Source organism: Triticum aestivum, chromosome 2A (genome assembly GCF_018294505.1).
Source record: "Triticum aestivum cultivar Chinese Spring chromosome 2A, IWGSC CS RefSeq v2.1, whole genome shotgun sequence".
In the NCBI taxonomy this organism is placed as follows: Eukaryota; Viridiplantae; Streptophyta; class Magnoliopsida; order Poales; family Poaceae; genus Triticum; species Triticum aestivum.
The window spans coordinates 786,393,657-786,418,586 of NC_057797.1; the positions used below are offsets into that span (position 1 = coordinate 786,393,657).

At 43.5% G+C, this 24,930-nt stretch overlaps 1 protein-coding gene and 1 pseudogene across 3 annotated transcripts; one reads left to right on the top strand and one right to left on the bottom strand.

Moving 5' to 3' along the window:
- The first annotated feature begins 344 nt into the window (after window positions 1-344).
- Window positions 345-6,112, top strand: LOC123186792 (putative disease resistance protein RGA4). Of its 3 annotated transcripts, none has more exons than XM_044598496.1 (5): window positions 345-449; window positions 585-683; window positions 1,126-1,420; window positions 2,064-5,486; window positions 5,773-6,112. In XM_044598496.1, the coding sequence occupies exons 4-5, from the start codon at window positions 2,095-2,097 to the stop codon at window positions 5,780-5,782; spliced, it is 3,402 nt and encodes a 1,133-aa protein (XP_044454431.1). In that variant the 5' UTR covers window positions 345-449; window positions 585-683; window positions 1,126-1,420; window positions 2,064-2,094; the 3' UTR covers window positions 5,783-6,112. The 3 variants fall into 3 exon arrangements, with proteins under 3 accessions (XP_044454431.1, XP_044454433.1, XP_044454432.1); XM_044598498.1 differs by having other exon boundaries at window positions 5,779-6,112; XM_044598497.1 differs by having other exon boundaries at window positions 388-449; window positions 585-710.
- A 4,684-nt stretch (window positions 6,113-10,796) lies between these two features.
- LOC123186793 (FT-interacting protein 3-like) lies at window positions 10,797-15,442 on the bottom strand (annotated as a pseudogene).
- Window positions 15,443-24,930: the final 9,488 nt, after the last annotated feature.

Consider the following 24,930-nt stretch of genomic DNA (forward strand, 5'->3'; position numbering starts at 1 on the left):
GTTTCTGCTTTCACACAGTATATGCGTCATTGAGGATGTCAGTATTCGGCTTGCTTCGTCTATTCGTTAATGCTAGAGATACTCAGGAAAAAACATATGATTTAAGAGCAGGCCGCATCATCAGTTTTGTATGCAACAAGGAGCAGATAGCATCATGAGTTTAGCATAACAACAAGGAGCAGGTAGCATCATGAATTTAAGATATGTTGGTATCATAGCTTTACACCTCGATACAACAGCAAGCGGACAAAGCTGTGAGCTCACCCGGGATCATTGTTGCTTCTTCCTGGAAGCTACCCAGAAGCTGTGAGGGTTGACTCCTGTAGCTTGTTAGGCTCCCCTCCCTCACTCTTATCCAAGATTGTTAGCTTCATTTCTCCCCTCCTCCTGCTCCTCCTCCTGTGCATTTGACAGTGAGCGCTCCTCCACGCCAAGCAGCACCGATCCAGGTGAGCAGCCCCCTCTTGAACCTTTTGTTTTCTTCTTCAGCGTTCCACATACCATTTTTTGTTTTGTTTCTGTGTGTTGATAAGAGTAGAATCCAGCGAGCTATTTTAGCTTACAGCAAGCCTTCTTTTTTGAAGAGAAAGATCGGGGGAAATTCAGCAAAGCTGAGGAAGACAGAACTAGAGCAGAGAGGAAGCGGGACAGAACACTCTGTTATGAGGATGTGAAGTAGCTAGGTGGTGAATATGATTTGGTCTTTTCATGTACTGCTTCCAGACTCGTCTAAATTAATAAAAAGAGGGACATCTCTTTCATGTTTCAACTGCATCATTTTTCTCTCGGTTCAGTTCCATATGTGAATAAATCTCGACTGAATATCCCAGTGTATATTTCACGACATATATATTGAGTAAAGTAACGCGTGCATGATTTCTACTCAAAAGTAAAGTACCATTTTAGTAATTGCAAAGGCATATTGAAATTGAAACTTTTTAGCTTTATTTTCACTTCATGGCTATTCATTCATAAAGTTCGTCTAACTCGCTGATTGCTTAAGTAACCATTCAAACTGATTTCATGCCAACTTTTGGTGGAAACATAGTGTACTCTGACTGCAAATTTACTTCCAAAACTCCAGTTGCATCTATAATGCTAATTGCGTCCAATGCTTGCTCACAGGACGATGTCCAAACTCTAACCGCCATGAACTTATCTACCATTGGGGTCATTGGTGCCATCAGTGAATGTGTCAGCTTGTTTCAGTCGACCAAATCTATGCGAACAAAGCTGTGAGCTCACCTGGGTCCATGGTTGGTTCTTCCTGGAAGGTCCCCAGAAGGTGTGAGAGTTTACTCCTGTAGATTGGTAGGCTACCCTTCATCAATCCATCCAACATTGTTAGGTTCAATTCTCTCCTGCTCCTCCTGCGCGTTTGAAAGCCAGCGCTTGTCCATGACAAGCAGCATCGTTCCAGGTGAGCACAGCTTGATATCTTTCCACATATGAAGCTCATTTGGTGACCATTATACCTTTTTTTCTGTGTTGTTAAAATTACAACCCAGCAAAATATTTTAGCTTAGAACCAGCCATTTTTCTTGAATTAAAAATTGAGGGGAAATTTTTTCAAAGCTGAGAAAGAGACAAGCAGAGCCCTCTGTTACAAAGATGCAGAGAAAGCAGAGAAAATAATTTGGTTTTTTCATGTACCGCTTCCAGGGTTACAGAAATTCATAAAAGGAGGGACATATCTTTAATGTTTCAACTCCAACATGTTCCGCCTCAGGCTCTTTATCTAGTTCCATATATGAATAAATCTCACTTGAACATCAAAGTGTATATTTCACAACATATATATTGAGTAAACCGTCCATGATTTACAGTAAAGTAGAACATAGTTGTTACTAAATTGCAAAGACATATCAACACTTTATAAATATATTTTTACTAAACAATCTTTCTCTAACTTGCTGACATTTGATGGCAATTTTCGGTGAAACATATCTGTAGAAAATAAGTACTACAATAGTCAAGTTATTGTATATGAATAGTCGTCTTGATTTACACTTTGACTGCAAAATTTACTTCCATAATGCTAATTGCGTCTTATTTGATTGCAGGACAAAAGTAGCTGTCCAGACTGCAGCCACCATGAGCTTGTCGGCCATTGGGATTGTTAGTGCCATTAATGACTGCGTCACTTTGTTTCAGTGGGCCAAATCTGCCATTTCATCTATAAACTCTAAATGGAGTGGCTCACAGGAGCAAAGTCTCCAGGACAGTGTATTAAAGTTGGAGAGTGGCCTACAACTTCTCAAGGATACCCTGCCTGCAATGTATGACCTCATTAATAAAGCAGAGTGGAGAAGCCATGAACACTATGTGGCCAAGCTCCTTCCGAGTCTCAAGGATGCAGTGTCTGAGGCCGATGACCTTATTGATGAGTTCAGATGGTATGAGATGAAGTTGCAAGTGGAGGGCAATGCAAGCCAATCTCCTTTCATTGACTTCTTGGATACCATCATCCAAGGCAGCTTCAACAAACTGAATGATGTCCAATTGAGGTTGAATCATCTTTCAAGTCAACTGGACAATATGGGGCTTCGTGGAGTTACACCACACTTTGACAAATTAGTCAGGCCAGAGACCACTTCTATGCCAAATGAAGCAAAACTGTTTGGTCGTAACAATGAGATGAAGCAGGTATTGGGACTTCTCAAGGTACCTACAAATTTAAGACGCAGGCTCATGGCTATTTCAGAAAATCCATCAACAAGCGCATCAGCAAGGAACCAAGTTAGTAAGTCAAGAATATTGAGTCTTCCTGTTTTGCCTATAGTTGGAATTGGTGGTGTTGGAAAGACTACTTTGGCCCAACATATCTGCAGTAACAAGCGAGTGGAGTCATACTTTGAACCGATAATCTGGATTTGTGTGTCAGATGACTTCGATGTGAAGAGGTTAACTAAAGAGGCCATACAATCTTGTACTGAAAAGGAGGTAACAAGTGATAACTTGGATTGTCTTCAGCGTGCTCTTTTTAATCATGTGAAAGATAAAAGGTTATTGGTAGTCCTTGATGACATCTGGGATGATGCCTTGAAGGAAAATGGGCAATGTTGGAAGAGGTTTTGTGCACCTTTTAGAAGTGTCCAAGAGGGAAGTGCGATGTTGGTCACCACTAGATGTTCAAAGGTTACTGAGGTAGTGCGCACACTGGAGCCCTTCATATTAGAAGGTCTAAAGGATGACATATTCTGGAATTTCTTTAAGTCTTGTGTGTTTGGATCTCAGAGTTCTGAGAATTATCCTGAGTTAGAATGCATTGGTAGAAGAATACTTCCTAAACTGAAGGGCTCTCCTTTGGCTGCCAAAACTCTGGGACGCATGTTAAGCATGGACCTTCAAGAATCACATTGGAATTTTATACTTGAGAGTGAATTGTGGCAGTTAAAACAAAAGGAGACTGAGATTTTGCCCGCCCTTCGGTTGAGCTATATGTACTTACCATTTTATTTGAAGCAATGCTTCAGATTCTGTGCTGTGTACCCTAAAGATTACATATTCCAGAAGCAACACTTAGCTGAAATTTGGGTAGCAGAAGGCTTTGTAGAGCCTCAAGGTGGTGTTCCAATTCAAGATATTGGTTGTCAGTATTTTGAAGACCTTGTAGCACGGTCCTTCTTTGGAAAAGTTAGTGGTGGATACGTAATCCATGACTTGCTGCATGACATGGCACAACAAGTTTTAGAGCACGACTGCTTCATCTTAAGAAACGAGAGTGACTTTGATAAAGTTCCCCAGAATGTCCGTCATCTATACGTACTCCCTAGCAGTGACTTTGACGATTCCAGCTTGTTGAGACTATGCAAGTACACAAAGCTGCGTACCCTAATTTGCAAGAAGGATTTAGAGGGAAAAACAAGCTTTATAATGGACCAATGGTGTACTAAACTTTTGTGCATGCGTGTGATTTCTTGTCCCTTCACAAATGAGTTTCCAGATAGTATCGGCAATTGGAAGCATCTTCGGTACCTTAAAATCTACAGATCTTGTCCTTTGAAGAGGATTCCTTTAACTTTCTGTTGGCTATATTATCTGACGTTTTTTTATGTTGGGGAATGCATTCTAGAAAGCTTGCCCAATGACTTCGGTAAGTTGGTCAATTTACAGAGCTTCAGTTCACATGGATTTTCATATTATGCTGGGCTGTGCATGAGACTTGATGCTGAGGCAGAGGGACGCGAAATTAGGTTAATGAAGAATCTGAACCAATTTCGTGGACACTTGGAGATATATAATGTTGGCAGCCTAAGTAATGATCATACAGTAGAAGTTGAATTGAAGAATAAGATGTATCTTGACGAGTTGAAACTGAGGATGCATTCGTTTGTAGGCTCCCCTGAGTCTCAGTCCATCCATCATAAAGAAGTGCTTGAAATTCTGCAACCTCATATCAGTCTCAAGTCTCTGATCCTTGAGAATTATCATGGTGTCTCGCTCCCAAGCTGGTTTCAGCCACAAAACATGCCAAGCTTGAAATCACTCAGTTTTGTTGATTGTTCTTCTGCCATGATCTCACAGAGCATAAGCGTAAATGGGACACCTGCAGTTGGTATTTTCCTATCCCTGGCAAACGTAACGATATCTGGGTGTTCAAATATGTTAGGCGTTCTGCATCCAGACTATGTACCAGCCATCAAGAAAATAAGAATTGAAAGTTGCCAGATGTTAGAATCTCTACCAATTGAAGAGTTTGGGGAACTTAATTTCCTTGAAGAACTGGACGTGTGCAATTGTCCAAATATCCGCCTCCAGAGATTGTTTTTACCGTCCCTTAAGAAGCTACAACTGAGTAGTGCTGGTCTCCTTTGCAATATTGACTGTTGCTCTCTCACCAACTTTGTTTTCGGATGTGATTTTGTCACGTCCATCCAACTACAAGTGTGGAATCTCCCAGCTCTACAGAAGTTGCAAATTCAGTCAAAATCTCTTACATCTATTGGAGACAGTATTACATCATTCTCGTCCCTTAATGTCCTATTAGTTGCACTTTGTGATAGCTTGTCAACTCTTGATGGCCTCCTAACACAAGAACTACCTGCTATTCAGAAAATTGACATCTATTCTTGTCCCAAATTAGTGTCCCTGCCAGTTGAAAGGTTTGTGAGTTTTCCTTATCTGAAACATCTCAAGGTTTGGGATTGCGAAAGTCTGAACTGGCAAATGGGCTTGGTGCTGCCATCGTCTCTCCAAAGTCTCAGCTTACAGAAATGTGGGGATACCTCTCCATGTGTTCCCAGTTGCCTAGAGAACCTCACATCCCTCGTCTCACTGCGCATTAGTGGGTGCAAAAGTATAACATCCATCCCAAGCAATATTTGGCGCACTACTCTTGCATCACTCGAGGAATTGAACATTGAGGATTTTCCAAACCTAGTTTCAATTGGTGGAAGAAAGGCAATTGGAAAAATAAAGAAGGTGACTATATACAGTTGTCCAAAGTTGAAGGAAGTGAAGATGATCCGGGGATGCTACGTAAGGTATTTTTGCTAACACTGTATCCCATCCAGCTTTGACTTCTCTTTTGTTTGGAAGTCCCTATATACGGGAAAGAACTCGTGTATTATGCAGTAACTATCCTATTTAAATCATTATCATTAAAGTATGATACAGTTGTTTATGACACCTACACATATTGTATGTCTTGTTTCTGCTTGTTAGTTCCAGTGTTTAGTCTGTACTTAACCCTGATATGTTAGGATTTTCCGAAAGAAATTTGTGATGCTTTCAGAATTACGTACATGTGACCAAACTTGCTACTTGTAGATACAGGTGAAGAAATGACAGGCGAGCACGGAGGAACCGGTAGCTGCATGGAAGGAAACTGAAAGTTGGAAGACCCGTGGACAACGAGACTTAAATTGTCGGCCACAATGAATGAAAGGAAATTGTGATGTTTACTGCATATCTTGGTCTCGCTGTCTCTTTCTATCTCTCCATGCGTGCCTGCTTCTCCAGTTGTGCAGTTTTATTCCATCAATTGTTTCCCGTCCCATATTTTTGCTGAAAACTATGAGTTTCTACTTAGTACTACAACCGTAGTAAATTTTCTGTAACCAATAAAACGACGCCATGTTGTATATAATGGCACTGGCGGTCCGAGAACTTGCGCTGTGGGTGCATTTAAGTCACGGTACTTGCAAACCGGAAAAATCCGTCATAGAACTTGCATTACGGGTGCAGATAGGTCACCCAGGTCATCTGAACCGGCCAGCTGCCCGGTTTTCACCCTCTAATGGTCAAGAGCGATAAATTTGTTCACGACTTTAAAAATATATGTGATTTGTGAACTTAAAAAAATGTTTGTGAATGATAAATTTAAAAATACTTGTTCACGACTTTAAAAAAATGTTCATGAATGTTTAAAAAAATATATTTGTGATCAGCGACTTTCAAAAATGTTCACGAACAATAAAATCAAAAATATTTATTAAAAATATTTGTGATTCGTGACTTTAAAAAAATGTCCAGGAACGAAAAATTTGAAAATATTTTCGAATGATAAATTTAAAAATGTTCATTAATGATTAATTTGAAAACTATTTGTTCACGACTTTAAAAAATGGTCGAGAACAATAAATTTGAAAAATATTTATGATTCACAAACATGTTTTTAAAGTTGTGAACATTTAAAAGTTTGTGATTCACAACTTTAAAAAAAGTTCGCGAATGATAAATTAAAAACAATTTATTAAAAATATTTGTGATTTGTGACTTTAAAAAAATGTCCACGAACAAAAAATTTGAAAATGCTTGCGAACGATAAAGTTGAAAATGTTCATGAATGATTAATTTGAAAACTATTTGATCACGACTTTAAAAAAAGTTTGAGAATGATAAATTTGGAAAATATTTGTGATTCGCGAACATTTTTTATAAGTGTTGAACACTTAAAAAAATTATGATTCACCACTGTAAAAAACGTTCGCAAGCGATAAATTAAAAAATAATTTTTAATAATATTTGTGATTCGCAACTTTTAATAAATGTCCACGAATGAAAATTTTGAAAATGTTTGCGAACAATAAATTTGAAAATGTTCATGAACGATTAATTTGAAAATTATTTGTTCACTAATTTTAATAAATGTCCGCGAATGATAAATTTGAAAAATATTTGTGATTTGCGAACATTTTTTTAAGTTGTGAACATTTTAAATATATATTTGTGATTCGCGACTTTAAAAAATGTTCTCAAATGATAAATTTAAAAATATTCATGAAAAATATTTGTGATTCGTGACTTTAAAAAAAATGTCTAGGAACGAAAAATTAGAAATGTGACCTATCTGCACCCGCAACGCAAGTTTTCTCGAAAATAGGATAGCTGGCCGGTTCAGATGGCATATGTGACCTATCTGCACCCGCAATGCGAGTTATATGACGGATTTTTTCGGTTTGCAAGTACCGTGACTTAAGTGCACCTGCAATGCAAGTTCTCGGACCACCGGTGCCATTTACACTATGTATGCAGTTGTGTGTTTTGGTGCATCGTAACCCTGTTCACCTGCCATGCATGACCTCTGTATCTGACTATCATGATCTTTCCGTCTTGTTCTGTGGTTTGTGCATGTGATCTTTTGCATTCCTTTTTTTTAGGGTTGGTCTTTTTCATTCCTGGTTTCCCCTTTCTCTCTGGTTTTTTGCTTGTATAAAGACATGCGTCACTGTCTCGATGCTTTCTCGTAATAAAATTGGCACGTGCCTGGGAGGAAAAAAAAAAGGAAACAATCTTACCTTGTACTATGAACAATGAGGAAGCAGACATATGGTTTCAGGTTTCAGAAGTAAAGAATAGATTAGCTCGTTAATCTTAGCATCTTGCACGGGAGCGGGCGCCTTGGATGACTATTTCTGACTGCCACAGAGTTGCCGAAATAGGCTTGTGCCCCACTATATTAATATAGCAACCACCCGATACAGCCAGAAGTTCGTCGCGGGGGCAAACAACACAATCAAGCCCAAAAGAAAAACAAGAGAAAAGCAAGAGAAAGATATGCCGGCAGCACCGGATGAAAGAAAGCTGAAGCATCCCGCAAGTGTTGCGCCCACCGGAAACATCCACCACGCTCCAATGCCATCGAGTCGCCGCGAACCAAGCAACACCTTCAAGAAGGACTGCGATGATGACGACGCTGCTGCCCGGACGAATCCTAGGATTTCTCCCGGTACACGGAGGGAAGGTTCCCCAATAAGTCAATAGCTATCCTTCGTTATCTGGGGCGGGCGAGAGGTACTCCCGACGCCCTTCAAGAAGGTTGATGGCACGCGCAGGCATCACCGCGTCGGTGCTGGTCGGACCCGAGAGGGATTTCGCCCTACACCTCATACCCACAACCCAGGACCAACCGGCGGCTCCACCACGCCAACCGCCCACCAACCTGCGCCACCACAGTCACGAGGACACCACCGTCGTCTCTCCACCGCAGACGCTGCGAGGCCGGCCGAACCAAACGGGACCACCACCGATAGGGACCGGGAGCACCACGGCCACGTGGGAGGGGACAACCTCCACTGGCACAAGCCGTAGCAGACAGGACGTAGGTGCGAGAGCACGTCGGACCCCCTGCCCCGTCGGGCCCAGATCGGGCCCATTAAGCTCCAGCTGCCGTGCTGCAGCCGACGCAACGCAGAACCGCCGATCCCAACGACCGCATCCTGCTAGCCCAATTGGAGGAGACCCGCCGGAGGCCAGACCAACCTGCCCTGACCCAGATCAGGCCCAAAAGGGCCTAGATCTGGGCCTGCAGGGCTCCGCCGGCCAACCCCCGCCGCCAAAGGGCCTTGTCGCCGTCGTATCTGCGCCCGATCTACACTAGAGCACCGCCCACCAAGGTGCACCGTCGCCGGAAACCGCGAGGGGGAGAGGAAGAGGGCCGCCACCGCCAGCCTCACCACGGCGCCGTGCGGGAAACTCCCGGCCGCGTCAGCCGTCAGCAGCGGCGGGAGGAGGGGTGGGAGGTGGGGGCTGGGCGGCGAGGGGAGGGAGGGCCGGCCCGGTCGCCCCGCTCGGGGGGGCGGCGCGGGGGGTACGGGGAGGGAGAGGAGACTCTGAAGATCTACTACAATGCCCTGTTCAGGTTGTCTGATGGCTGGTTGAAAGCTGGACTTTCAGAGGGAATTGCAGTTTGCAGCATAGCTAGTGTGCTTTATTTGACTCAATAGGGTGTGGAGTGCAGTGCCCCCCACGGCGCCCCTTGTTGTGATCCCTTGTCCGCCATTTGCAATCACATGAGCAAAGGACTTGGATAGGGGCACTAGTACAGAACCGGCCTTTAGTGCCGGTTCGTGACGGGCTTTAGTGCCGGTTCTCCAACCGGCATTAAAGAGTGGGGACTAAAGATCCCCTCCCTTTAGTACCGGTTCGTCACGAACCGGCGCTAAAGTGCCACCACGTGGCACGAGCCAGTCCCGTTTGCGAGTAGGGCATTAGTACCGGTTGGTAACACCAACCGGTACTAAATGTTTGGGTGTTTTTTTTTTAAAAAAATTCTTTAATTTTGTGTTTTCAATTTAATTTTATTGATTGTTTTACATTATAATGAGTTGTTAAATCATTAGGTGAAAATATCGCGGATTAGTTTCGACTGGATGGATATATCTCTAGCTAGCTAGCTAGCTAGCAAAGTGATCAAGTATATGCCATATCCATATATATTATACTTGATCAACTACAGTGATCTGCGGTTTCTTTCATTAAATGATATAATAATTAACTAGCTGATCACCACCAGCACTAGCTACTAGCTTAAAGAAGAAACATTCACTTGTACCAGAAGCAAAAATATCATCGAGTTCAACATGATTGTCATGATATTATAAGCGTTCATATATAACACCACAAAAGCAAATCACTTAAGTTCAGAACGAAGAACACGGACATGAAAGAACAAGTACTAATTAAGAGCAGCATGAAACTAGCTAAATCACTCCTGCTAGTTACTCTCTCTCTCTGGTAAAATAGCATAGAACATGTCTGGTCTCTGCATAGGACGTTACACAAAAAAATGGATTTTGTAATAAATTTGAGATCGATGCAAGTTCGTCATCATTTGATACCCTGCACGTTGTTGCGGGGATATTTTGCAACATAACTCAATGTGATTCATTGTATGAAACATGAATATTTCAAGTAATAATATAAAAAGTTAAAACTAAAAAATACATACAATTTCTTATGTTTGATCACTATATAGTTGTAAAATGTTTATTAAATATATATATATATATATATATATATATATATATATAACATAATAGAATGAAAATGCTCATGTTTGATCACTATATAGTTGTATTTTTTTATTAAATATATATGACATAATAAAGTGGAAGTTGTCATGTATGTTTGCATGTTGAGATGAGTCCTTTTCCCATGCATTTTATGATGAAGTGACACTGCTTGCATGTTGAGAGACATATGGCAGTGGGGGTGAGCTTTTTCTCATGTTGTTGAGCAATGATGTGGCATATGCTTGCATGTTGGAAGAAATAGTTAGTGGGGGCTACCAATTTAGATATAGATATTGGCAAGTATCCTGCCTGATATTCCATAGGAAAGTGCCTTGCAAAAGAATCATCCTAGAAAAACAGATCTAAACAGAGAGTAATGAATGCTTAATACGCAAGTGAGAAAAGTCATCTATACATAAATAAAATACTGCATAATACTCCCTCCGCTTCGATAATACTTATATATTCATTTGTCCGACAAGTATTTTGTGACGGGGGGGAGGAGTACTATAGCATGAGTAGTTAAGAGAAGAAAAAATAATGTTGCATGCATCAACCTTATAGCATCTCGTCTTCCATGGAGGGCAGACGACTGAACAAGTTGAAGAGCAGGTTGGTCCTGCCTCGGAACCACGGCGGCCGGAGGAAGTAGAGCCCCATCCCCATGGTCAACATCCGTACCGGAGTCAGGTACAATACGACGGCCATCACCAGCGAGAGGGCCATGAAGACGGGCGTCAACCTCGGGTCGTGCCAGCGGAGCAGCGACTGTACGCGCTCCCCCTGCGCAGCAACGTCGCCGGCCGCCGTCTGCACCATCCCGGCCAGGCTCCGCAGCCGCTCGTATCTCAGCCTCACGATGTCATCCGGCTTGGATGTCGGGAACGTGTCAAACTCTTCGTCCAGCTCGTCGGGGTAGGCCACATCGGTGTACCACCACATAACCGGGTCTATGTGCTCGTTGGGCTGCGCGAGCTCCACGCGTGACAGCACCGTGTCTATGTGCGACGGCTCCCGTGGCCGCCGGAAGTAGTTCCACGCCATGACCATGATGAAGCACACGAAGATGGCGGGCAGGATCAGCTCCGGGTTGCACACCAGCTTGAGGAACACCACGTGCACCAAAATCGTCGTCAATGGGTTCTTCCACTTGCAGATGCCCTTGGCGACGGATAAAAGCGAGGAGATCCGGTTGAAGTTGACCTTGGTCCGGCGCAGGCTGAACATGTGTGAGCCGACGTCGAGCATGTACTCCACCACCTCTCTAGGCAGCGGCGGATCCGCCCTGCCGAGCCTTTTTGCCACCACTTGCACCGCCTGCAACCGGAGGTAGTCCAGCTTCAGCACGGAGATAGGGCTCGTGTAGTGCATCTCGGGCAGCAATGGCCACCCGTACTGCGCCAGCATGTTTGCCCACGCCGTGCAGGTGAACCGGACGGCGAGGTGGAGCTCCCCGGTTTTCTTCAGTCCGCTCGGGCTCAGCGCCATGAGCGGGTAGTAATGCGTGTACACGCGGTGGCTTTCTAGTGTCGCGAGCCGGATGCGCACCTTGCCGATCGGCTGGTCCTTGCTGGTTGATCCGTTGCCACGGCCGGAGAGGTGGTTGTTGTTGAAGACGACGACGGTGATGATGGTGTTGAGGTCGAACACCTCCCAGGTGTACGGCTCGTTCCACATTGGCCCCACCGTGCGGAGGAGCAACGTGCGCGTGCGCACCCACTTGACGCCGTACTTGGCCACGCAGTAGGGGTACTTGTTGTCGCCCAGGTCACGTGCGCCAAGGATGCCCACCTCCAGCACGCCGATGGCGCTCTTTCGGAACTTCTCCGCCGCCGGCTGCAGGTCGCCGCTATAGTACGTTGACTCCATTGGCACGTGGTACGCCAGCTCCAGGCTCATCCTCAGGTGGATCTTGCTTTCGAACGCCATGGGTGCCGACTCCTTCAGTCCGCTCATCCACCGACTTGTCCTTGGCGTGTATCTTGCTGTCGAAGACGACGCGGCCGACTATTTCGTCGCGGAGCGCGGCCTTGGCCTTGGCCTTGACGATGACCTCCACGTCGTTGGAACTCAGGTGGACGAAGGAGAAGGCCAACTTCATCACTACTGGGTTTGCCTTCTTCGCCTACCTTCACCTCCACGTACGCGTCCATCGCGCCGGTGATGTCCAGGTCGCACGCCTTCACCACGCTCACGTACAGGTACTGCATCCGCTCCACCATGTCATACATCGACGACACCCTCGTCGCCATTGCCGCGCCGCGCGCGCCGAGCAGAGGCTTCGTCTCAACCAGACTGTACGCCGATCCCCGAGGAGAGGCTAGGTTCAGAGGAGGCAGACACGGAGCAGAACACGTCTTTGCTCTTCCCCTTGGATTCGGACGCCGCCATCCCTGAGGTACAAGAGGCAGCCTCCCCTGTCTGAGAGCGGATGCATGCGCATGAATTAGTCTTTTATTTTTATTTTTTACAATAAAATAAATAGTGGAGTAACATACTAAGCAAAGCAAAGAGGACAACAAGAAAAGTAAAAATATACCAGTTCCGTTAAAACACACCTAGATGTGCTTTAACTATTGAACATCTAAGTTACGCGCCACTGATTTTACACAAAGATTCGTGCAGGCATTTTCATTTCAGTTTGTCTAATTCACATCTAGATATTTATTAAGAATGTCACATCTAAGCTCAACAAATATATAATGCAGCAATAAAAAAAACTAGGACAAAAAAAATTGACCACAAACAGAATGGAAATCAGTTTAGATGTGACATAACTAGATGTGTCTTAGACAGACCATTTTATTTTGTCTTTTTTTTAGTTTAATCGAGTCATTTAGATGTGCAATAACTATGGCACATCTAGATGTGCCCTAGGCAACCCAAAATATATATCCTTCAAAGTAATTTTCAAAGGTGGTACGGCAATTATTTCGAAATGGAGGGAGGACATAATATATAGCATTCCTACATATGGAACTCCTACAACTTTATTTTTTTGGTTGATTGTTGGGTTAACGTTGAAGATGCCCAATTTGCTTTAATTTTTCAATATTTTGAATGAAGCGGGCATGTTGTTTCATACATGTAAATTAATTGATTATTATGAAAATATATCTCATAACATAACTAGTAATATAGTTTGATGTTTTTGTTGCTAATTACTTCCATATATTTTGATGGTCAAAACTTTAAAGTTGCTCCGTTGACAACAGTCCAAAACTAATAATAGCAGGGATATGCGACTAAGGCCCTATTTGTTTGGGCTTTTGTTTCTGTTTTTGCAGCCTTTTCACTTTGACAAAAAGGTCACGAAAGCTCTTAAATAGGGTCCTTTTGCTTCGGCTTGACTTATGAATCAATATTGTTATATGCTGGTATAAGCGAAAAGCCGAAGCTAAAAAGCATCAATTTAGGAGCTTTTTTGGCTTTTATTTTTCCATAGTGAAAAAGCTGCAAAAGTAGAAGTAAAATCCAAACAAAACAAGCCTTAAACAGGATTCCTAGCCTAGTCCTCAATGGAGCACCAAAATCCATACTCAGTCAACTCAAATGGTTCTATTGCAAGTATCCTAGTGGTACCCGTGTAGCCTGTCAATTATATCTTGCGTGCTAGCAGGTCTCTTCTTTGGATTGAAGTCTCTGCACTCTAAAGCTATCTCGTAGCATACTCGTATTTGTTTGGATAGTCTGTCTTGTTGTGATCTCTCCCACCTATCACTCCAACTTTCAAGCACCTGAAAAATTTCAATGGTGGGTTATGGTCTATGAAATGGATTGACAACATCTTTCTATATAGGAAATAATATGTATACCATATACCGACCACATACGTTCAAGCATCAAACAAAGAACACAAATTCTCTAAAAAGTAGACCATGTCCCAATATTAAGAAGCCAGGTCTATCTCGATGTAAATTGCACTTTCAGAAATGATGCGTCATATTAAGAAGAAAACTTCTTTAAAAAGAATTTTGTTGTTTCTATTCTTTTGCAGCCAAAACTATGCTTCCACTACTAGGTGTGCTTCCACAAATAACACTGCTGTACATCCCATGCTAAAAATAGTGATAATATGCATATTAAAACGGTGAAAATTATTTGAAGGTCGGTCCTTCTTAGCAATAAAGGAAGTTGATTGTTCTTACATTCCCAGTCCCTAGATACCCTTTCTGCCCGGTCAGTATTTCTATTATAATAACACCAAGACTATACAAGTCAGCACTGGGTGCGATTACACCCCCTTCACGAAATTCCGGCGCCAAATATCCCCTATATAAAAATAGAAAATATTTGACCGATTAGTGGACAAGGAGAGTGGGGTTCAACTCACAGAGAAACTTACAAGAGGTGTTTACTAGCTTACATTGTTCCTAATATGGTTTTGGTAATATCCCGGCTTTGATTTTCATCAAAGCATCTAGAGAGGCCAAAATCAGTAATTTTTCGGTACCATGCTATCGTCGAGTAGTATATTGGCGGGTTTCAGATCCAAGTGAATGATATGATTGTCATGAAGGAACTTGATGCCCTCACAAATACCTTTGATAATTTTATAGCAGTTTCTCCACTCACGATATGCATCTATAAACGGGATAGGAGAAAAAATGTTATCAACATACTTGATGTCAAAATGTTATATGACACATTAGATAATTTCTAGTATATAGAGAAAATGGACAATGATGTTAGAGGCCGCATAGTCATACCAGTGATATACTTATCAAGACCCCCTTTAGGTATATACTCGAAGCAAAGCAATCTTTGGTGGATATCTGCCATGACAAGTTTACCATTGTATGTTGCCATGCTTCCTTGTCTGTCAGCACAATATCCTAGAAATCTAACTACATTTTTATGCTTTACCCGCATCAGGCATTGAACCTCTCGGTGAAACTCTTCTCATCCATAAAAGCGTTGGACAACCTCTTCACAGCAACCGCCCTATCACCAATGATTCCCTGCTCCCGGAACATGTGTTAGCATAATATGGCCAGCTTGAGGTTTTGAATCAAGCATGATTAAGATTGGAATGTATATACCTTATAAACCACTGCAAACCCTCCTCTTCCAATCTCTCGATCGCCAGAGAAATTGTCTGTGATTTCCTCTAGGAGTAATAATGGTAGGGCCTTGGGCTCGGCTGTTTCCACATCTAACATCTGCTCTAGGTCGCTTCGCGTAGTACAAGCTTTGCGTTCCATTTATGGTCACTTTGTAATTATAAACTAAAAACAAGAGAAAACTCATTATGTATGTATGAGCCTAGGTGCCAAAGCTACTAGCTAGACCCAAATCCCCGGTTACTCACGTAGCCAGTTAATATGCTCAAAGAAAACAGAAAGGTAGCCAATGAATTGGCATAGTGACTTCTGTAGTATATTACTTCTTTTGTATCTAAATATAAGACATTTTTGCAGTTCAAAGAGTACTTCATTACTCCGTCTTTCCAAAAATATAAGGCATGATTGAGTTTGCACAATCTTTAATGCACAACTTTGACCACTCATTTATACAAAATTTTATGGATTTAGCATGCATAAATGGCATCATTGCATTTGCCTTCCAAAATAGTTTTATTTCTTATATCTTTATAGTAATTCTGTAGACATACTATAAGTGAAAATTATAGTCAAAATTGTGCAATGCCTTATATATTGGGAAGGAGTGAGTACGTAATTTGTTACTTGGGGGAAAAACACCATGTTTGGAATGACTTCATGGTCAGATTCGACTATCATTATTACAATAACAGAACATAGCACGTACAGTTCAAGCATCATGTTGCAACCGAAATAAGAATTACGTCTAGGCCAGATCGAGTAGAAGGTACTAACATAACAAACAAGCAGATGTAAGCTTTTTACATCCAACGCAGATGTAAGCATTGGCAGTAGTTTTTGGCGAATAGGCTTCAAGCCCCTGCTTTTATAAAGATCAAATTTCACTAGGCGCTCTCAGATCTTGGCAGTACTAAAAAACAGATGAAAACCAAAATAAAACAACCTCACAGCCAACCAAAACAGTTATGCAACTCCACATCGGCGACCCAAAATATTTCCTAGCAGCAGCAGTCCCTCTAGCTGCTGCTTGACAGCGCAGTCTCTCTAGCTGCCAATTAGTGGTAAATAAATCTGCAACCAAATGCCAAGTACATACATATATACAGATTCAGATTTACAGTGTAGGAGGAAGAGGGCATGAGCTTCGCAGGTCAACGCCCACTCTGAGTCATGTGAAGCCAAGCTATTAGTAACGAATTCCCACGTCTTTGCTGCTAACCTAATCTCTTTGTTGGGCTGGGCTGAGCTGGGCTGCGCGTGTGCACAAAACCTCTTAATTTGTGAGTGATCGAGATTATGATGTGGGCTTTTATGTTCTACTGTAGTCCGTACTCACATCAGCAACCCAACCAAAAGGAGAAGGACCAAAGCTCACCAAGGCTCTAGATATCAATTGTTGGCGTAGGTCTCGACCTCTACACTGCAACCCGCTGAGCACCTTCTAACGAGTCGCACGTACAAGCTAGCCACGTCCTGTTAGAAATAGAGATGTAATCTCAACTGTTTATCTCCTTCCTCTCCCTCGTAACAACTACAAACTCTATCCTCATGTAACAACCTGTATCCTAGCGATCAGGTACAACTTGTACGCCACGGCAAGGGCTCTTCTTGCCTCGATCAATATAACCCCACGCGGCTCTCTATGGAGAGTAGGAACGCTTCCCATCTAATATGGTATACAGAGTCATCCTCTTCCCATCGATCTAGCCAGCAGCCTCCTTCCTTGCTTTACCCTCGCCACCATCCTCGATCATCGTCACCATGTCATCCTCATCCACCATCTCCCTCAACCTTGGTGCTCTCCCATCAGAGAAGCTCACCAAGACCAACTTCATCTTGTGGAAGGCACAGGTCATGCCGGGCCTGCGAGGAGCGCAGGTCACCGGCCTCCTGGATGGATCAGATACAGCGCCACCAAAGACGGTGCAGCAGCAGCAGGCGGACAAAACTACCGCCGCAGCACCAAATCCTCTGTACGCACAGTGGATATCGAAGGATCAGCAAGTCTTCAGCCATCTCCTGAACTCTCTTTCAATGGAGATTCTCGCCCAAGTTGCAAGCAATGAGACGAAGTTCGAGCTTTGGACTGCCATCACCACTCTGTTCGCCTCGCAATCCCAACCGTGCATCACCAATCTACGGATCGCCATCACCAACACAAAGAAGGGCTCCATGTCCAGCAGTGCCTATATCTCCAGGATGAAAAATCTGGGGGATGAGCTCGCAGCGGCAGGTCGTCCCATCTCGGATCCAGAGATGGTTGACTATGTGCTTGCCGGCCTTGACAGAGACTACGATCCTGTCGTGGCAGCCATCGGAGCAGTGAAGAATCAAATCTCGGTAGATGGTCTGTTTGCTCAAATCGCAACCTTTGATCAGCATGTGGAGATGCTCGGCGATGGCCCTGACGCAGGTTCCAAAACTTCAGCAAACCTAGCCTACAGGGGGCGTGGACGCGGTTGCAGTAGAGGCCACGGATGCAGCAATAGCAAGGGGCACGGCCGAGGCAGGCGCTCCTCCCCAGCTCCATCTGGTGGAAACGGGGGCGGCGGAGGTGGCCGCGGTCGCCCACAGCAACAACGCCAGCAGCAAGTACGGGACTATCCAGAGTGCCAAATCTGTTACAAGCATCATCCAAGGTGCTCGTGATTGTTGGCATAGGTATGATGATGAAGATGAAGATAAGGAGAAGGGGGCCAACATGGTCACCGACTCCTACGGCGTTGATACGAACTGGTATGCAGACACCGGCGCCACAAATCACATCACAGGGGAGCTCGACAAGCTGACGATCAGAGACAAGTATCGTGGACATGACCAAGTCCATACTGCAAGCGGCTCTGGTATGAAAATCACTCATGTTGGTAGTTCAATTGTCAAAAACCCCATGAAAAACTTGCATCTTAACAGAGTTTTATATGTGCCCACAACATCAAAGAACCTTCTTTCTGTTCATAGATTTACTCTTGATAATCATGTTCTCATTGAGTTCTATCCATATTTCTTTTTGGTAAAGGAGTTGGACACGAGGAGAATCCTTCTTAGGGGCAAGTGTGTGGGAGGTCTCTACCCGATCATATCTTCGTCAACACCATCAAATAAACAAGCTTTAGTTGCAGTCAAGCCTTCATCATCAAAGTGGCATAGTAGACTAGGTCATCCTTCGTCAGTTATCATTAAATTTGTTCTTAGCAAGAATAAGCTTCCGTACTCTCATGAGTCGAATATTGAGTCTATTTGTGATCCATGTCAACAAGCTAAAAGTCATCAGTTGCCATACCCCATATTTACTAGTATTTCCACTGCACCATTGCAACTTGTGTTTTCAGATGTGTGGGGACCATCTCCTATTTCCGTTGGTAGGCACTCATATTATGTTAGTTTCATTAACGACTATAGCAAGTTTACATGGATCTACCTCCTCAAGAAACGTTCTGAAGTATTTCAAGTCTTCAAGAACTTCCAAAATCTTGTTGAGCGCAAATTAAACACTAAAATCGTTGCCATGCAAACCGACTAGGGAGGTGAATACAGAAAACTAAAATCCTTCTTTCAAGAACTTGGTGTTTCACATCATGTTTCATGTCCTCATGCAACATCAACAGAATGGCTCCGCTGAACGGAAGCATCGCCATGTTGTTGAAGTAGGACTAGCTCTACTAGCCAATTCATGCATGCCACTAAAATTCTGGGATGAAGCCTTCTTGACTGCCACGTACCTCATCAACTTGCTACCTAGCAAGGTCATAACATTTGAAACTCCCATCACACGTATTTTTGGCACATCTCCTGAATATAAGCCGCTACATGTATTTGGTTGTGCTTGTTGGCCCAACCTTCACCCATATAATACACGCAGGCTTTCCTTTCGCTCAAAGAGGTGTGTGTTTCTCGGGTACAATCGTATTCACAAAGGAGTCAAATGCCTAGATGTCTCTACTGGCCGAGTCTACATCTCTCGTGATGTAGTTTTTGATGAGTCAGTTTTTCCCTTTGCATCACTTCATCCTAATGCCGGAGCACGCCTCAAACAAGAAATTCTTCTTCTTCCACCACATCTCCAAAACTCTGATCATGGGGGCGACGATTGTACTAACCTAACTGATGATGATCCTATCGGTAGGACTGTGCCTCCATGTGTGCAGGGTCATGCAGGTCATGCAGCAGAAAACAATGCAGAAAATGGTGAAGAAAATGATCAGAATTTTGCTGAAAATGAGCCAATATTTCATGCAACAGAAGAAAACGAAGCCGGCACGGAGCACGAGGTGAATCTGGAGTCTCCTGGAACTCCTGTTCGCCTGATCGCCTCGGATCTGGGGCACAGATACGCGTCGAACCGCGCGCCCGGTGGATTTCTCCTGCCGCGCCAATCCGCGGGCGCCACGTCACTGCATGCGGACGAGCCGCGCCCCGCACCGCGTCCGACGCACGGGCAGACGACAGCGACAGCAGATTCGGTGGGGTCTGCATCGGGATCTCCGCCACATGCGTCTGCATCAGCGACCAGCAGCGGATCTTCTGTGGCTGCCTGCTCTAGCGGACCAGACACACATCAGGCCACACAGTCTGGCTCGGGATCTGTTGTGGAAAGGAAATATGATGATTCATCGGGATCTTCTGTGCAGAAGTCATCTGCACCATCTCCTGTAGCACGACCGTCACGCGCACGTCAAAGTCAACCCCAACTAGTCACAACTTCACGTGTCATGACAAGGTCGCAAAAAGGTATAAGAAATCCAAAAGTCCGAACTGATGGTACCGTTCCATATGGTATGTTGTGCATTGCAGGAGAACCAACAAGAGTAGAAGATGCACTTGAAGATCCAAAATGGAAAATTGCAATGGATGAAGAATATTCAGCGCTTATGAGGAACAAGACTTGGCATCTTGTACCAGAAAAAAGATGGCTCCATTGACAGGTATAAAGCTCGTTTGGTTGCAAAAGGTTTCAAACAGCGCTATGGTCTAGACTATGAAGATACTTTTAGTCCTGTTGTCAAAGCTGCAACTATTAGACTTGTGTTAGCTATTTCTGTGTCCAGAGGATGGAGCTTGAGACAGCTAGATGTCAAGAACGCGTTTTTGCATGGTGTTTTGGAAGAGGAGGTTTACATAAGACAACCACCTGGGTATGTAAACAAGCAGGTGCCCCATCATGTGTGCAAGCTTGATAAGGCACTTTATGGCTTGAAGCAAGCACCAAGGGCATGGTACTCAAGGTTAAGCTCTCAGTTAAGGTGTTTGGGTTTTGTTGCATCTAAGGCTCACACTTCACTGTTTATCTACAACAAAGCAAACATAACTATATTCTTGCTAGTATTGTTGATGATATAATAGTTGCAAGCTCCTCACAAAGTGATACTAATGCCCTTCTGCATGATTTAAGCTCAAAGTTTGCTTTGAAAGATCTTGGTGATCTACACTTCTTCTTGGGTATTGAAGTAAAGAAGATTCAAGATGGTATAGCACTAAACCAGGAAAAATATGCCACTGAACTTCTAGCTCGTATGGGGATGAAAGACTGTAAGCCTTCACCTACACCATTGTCTTCTTCAGAAAACTTTCAGCTTTTGAAGGGGAACTGCTTAAGGAAGAAGAAATCACAAAATACAGAAGTGTAGTAGGAGCCCTACAGTACTTGACACTGACAAGGCCTGATATTTCCTTTGCTGTTAACAAGGTCTGTCAATATCTGCATGCACCTACTAATGTACATTGGACAGCTGTCAAAAGAATTGTGCGGTATATAAAATACACTGTAAGTTTGGGCCTTCAAGTTAAGCGCTCCAACTCCACTCTTGTTAGTGCATTCTCTGATGCTGACTGGGCAGGATGCAGTGATGATAGGAAGTCAACGGGAGGATTTGCAGTATTTTTTGATTCCAATCTCATTTCTTGGAGTGCTAGGAAACAAGCCACAATATCCAGGTCAAGTACTGAAGCTGAATATAAGTCACTAGCTAATGCTACTGCCGGAATCATTTGGGTTGAATCGTTGCTTAATGAATTGAGAATCAAACAGCATCGTGTGTCATGTTTGTGGTGTGACAATTTGGGAGCCATGTATCTTTCTGCAAACCCAGTGTTTCATGGCAGAACCAAGCATATAGAAATTGACTTTCATTTTGTAAGAGAAAGGGTTGCAGAAAAGAAGTTAGACATATGATTCATTCCTTCCAGAGATCAAGTTACAGATGGATTTACCAAAGCTTTGCCAGTCAAGCCATTTGAAGAATTCAAAAAAAATCTTAATGTAGGATAGTTGAGATTAGGGGAGGATGTTAGAAATAGAGATGTAATCTCAACTGTTTATCTCCTTCCTCTACCTCGTAACAACTACAAACTCTATCCTCATGTAACAACCTGTATCCTAGCGATAAGGTACAACTTGTACACCACGGCAAGGGCTCTTCTTACCTCGATCAATATAACCCCACGCGGCTCTCTACGAAGAGTAGGAACGCTTCCCATCTACTCCCTCCGTTCCACAATACATGTCTTCCATTTGTCAAAATATAGATGTATCTAAACATATTTTAATATATAGATACATCCATTTTTAAACAAATGAAAGTCAAGTATTTTGGAACGGAGGGAGTAATAGATTTCTTTCCGGCCGGCCGGTGCAACGGCGTGGAGGACCACTATCGGCGCCACGAGGGCTAGCTCCGTCACCTGCTCCTCCGTGTGATTCCTTACTTATCCATTCAGACTATATAATTCAGAAGAGCTGCAACGAAGCTAAACAAGCTGCACTTGTCTTGCACAGTGCACAAGGATAGATAGATTATTCAACGACGCTTGACAAGCTTCCGGCCGGTCTTGCCGCCGACGAGCTGCACTCATGAACGTGCATCCTTCGAGGGGTCCTTCCGCCAAGCTTCCCATGCAAGTGGCAATTTCTTTTATTATCAAGTGTCTGTCGATTCCGCTTCAGTTTTCAGCAGATCCACCTAAACCGCGCGCATCAGAAGACTGTGGATTCGATGGAGGTCCCAATTAAGTAAGAAACATAAATATATTTTTTTGAGCATCAGTACAGACATAAGCGCTCATATACACGCGCATACACTCATCCATATGAACGCACGCACACACACCCTACCCCTATGAGCACGTCCGAGAGACTTGTTGGGGAACGTAGTAATTTCAAAAAATTTCCTACGCACACGCAAGATCATGGTGATGCATAGCAACGAGAGGGGAGAGTGTGTCCACGTACCCTCGTAGACCGAAAGCGGAAGCGTTATGACAACGCGGTTGATGTAGTCGTACATCTTCACGATCCGACCGATCCAAGTACCGAACGTACGGTACCTCCGAGTTCAGCACATGTTCAGCTCGATGACGATCCCCGGACTCCGATCCAGCAAAGTGTCGGGGATGAGTTCCGTCAGCACGACGGCGTAGTGACGATGATGATGTTCTACCGGCACAGGGCTTCGCCTAAACTCCGCGACGATATGATCGAGGTAGAATATGGTGGAGGGGGGCACTGCACACGGCTAAGGAACGATCACAAAGATCAACTTCTGTGTCATGGGGTGCCCCCCTGCCCCCGTATATAAAGGAGCAAGGGGGGAGGAGGCTGGCCCTAGGAGGGGGCGCGCCCAATTCGGACCAGAGGGGGGGCGCAGGCCTCCTTCCTTTTGGCCTCTCTCCTCTATTCCTGTATGGCCCAATAAGGCACATATACTCCCCGGCGAATTCCGGTAACTCTCCGGTACTCCGAAAAATACCCGAATCACTCGAAACCTTTCCGAACTCCGAATATAGTCGTCGAATATATCGATCTTTACGTCTCGACCATTTCGAGACTCCTCGTCATGTCCCCTATCTCATACGGGACTCCGAACTCCTTCGGTACATCAAAACTCATAAACTCATAATATAACTGTCATCGAAACCTTAAGCGTGCGGACCCTACGGGTTCGAGAACTATGTAGACATGACCTAGAACTATTCTTGGTCAATAACCAATAGCGGAACCTAGATGCCCATATTGGCTCCTACATATTCTACGAAGATCTTTATCGGTCAAACCGCATAACAACATACTTTGTTCCCTTTGTCATCGGTATGTTACTTGCCCGAGATTCGATCGTTGGTATCTAATACCTAGTTCAATCTCGTTACCGGCAAGTCTCTTTACTCGTTACGTAATGCATCATTCCGTAACTAACTCATTAGCTACATTGCTTGCAAGGCTTATAGTGATGTGCATTACCGAGAGGGCCCAAAGATACCTCTCCGACAATCGGAGTGACAATACCTAATCTCGAAATACGCCCAACATGTACCTTTGAAGACACCTGTAGTACTCCTTTATAATCACTCACTTACGTTGTGACGTTTGGTAGTACCCAAAGTGTTCCTCCGGTAAACGGGAGTTGCATAATCTCATAGTTACAGGAACATGTATAAGTCATGAAGAAAGCAATAGCAATATGCTAAACGATCAAGTGCTAGGCTAACGGAATGGGTCAAGTCAATCACATCATTCTCCTAATGATGTGATCCCGTTAATCAAATGACAACTCTTTTGTCCATGGCTAGGAAACTTAACCATCTTTGATTCACGAGCTAGTCAAGTAGAGGCATACTAGTGACACTATGTTTGTCTATGTATTCACACATGTATTATGTTCCGGTTAATACAATCCTAGCATGAATAATAAACATTTATCATGAAATAAGAAAATAAATAATAACTTTATTATTGCCTCTAGGGCATATTTCCTTCAGTCTCCCACTTGCACTAGAGTCAATAATCTAGTTCACATCGCCATGTGATTTAATACCAATATTCATATCTGTATATGATTAACACATATAGTTCACATCTTTATGTGACCAACACCCAGAGGGTTTACTAGAGTCAATATTCTAGTTCACATCGCCATGTGATTTAATACCAATATTCATATCTGTATATGATTAACACCCATAGTTCACATCTTTATGTGACCAACACCCAAAGGGTTTACTAGAGTCAATATTCTAGTTCACATTGCTATGTGATTAACACCCAAAGAGTACAAAGGTATGATCATGTTTTCCTCGTGAGAGAAGCTTAGTCAACGGTTCTGTCACATTCAGAGCCGCATGTATTTTGCAAATATTCTATGTCTACAATGCTCTGCACGGAGCTACTCTAGCTAATTACTCCCACTTTCAGTATGTATCCAGATTGGGACTTAGAGTCATCTGGGTCGGTGTGAAAGCTTGCACCGATGTAACTCTTTACGACGGGCTTCTTTTATCACCTCCATAATCGAGAAATATTTCCTTAGTATATATTCTTGACCGCTGTCCAGTGATCTACTATTAGATCAAAATTGTATTCCTTTGCCAAACTCAGAGCAAGGTATATAATAGGTCTGCTACACAGCATAGCATACTTTATAGAACCTATGACTGAGGCATAGGGAATGACTTTTCATTCTCTTTCTATTTTCTGCCATAGTCGGGTTTTGAATCTTACTCAACTTCACACCTTGCAACACAGGCAAGAACTCTTTCTTTGACTGTTCCATTTTGAACTACTTCAAAAATTTCTGGTTGCATCATATACAACTCTTCTTTAATAAATCCATTAAGGAATGCAGTTTTGACATCCATTTGAC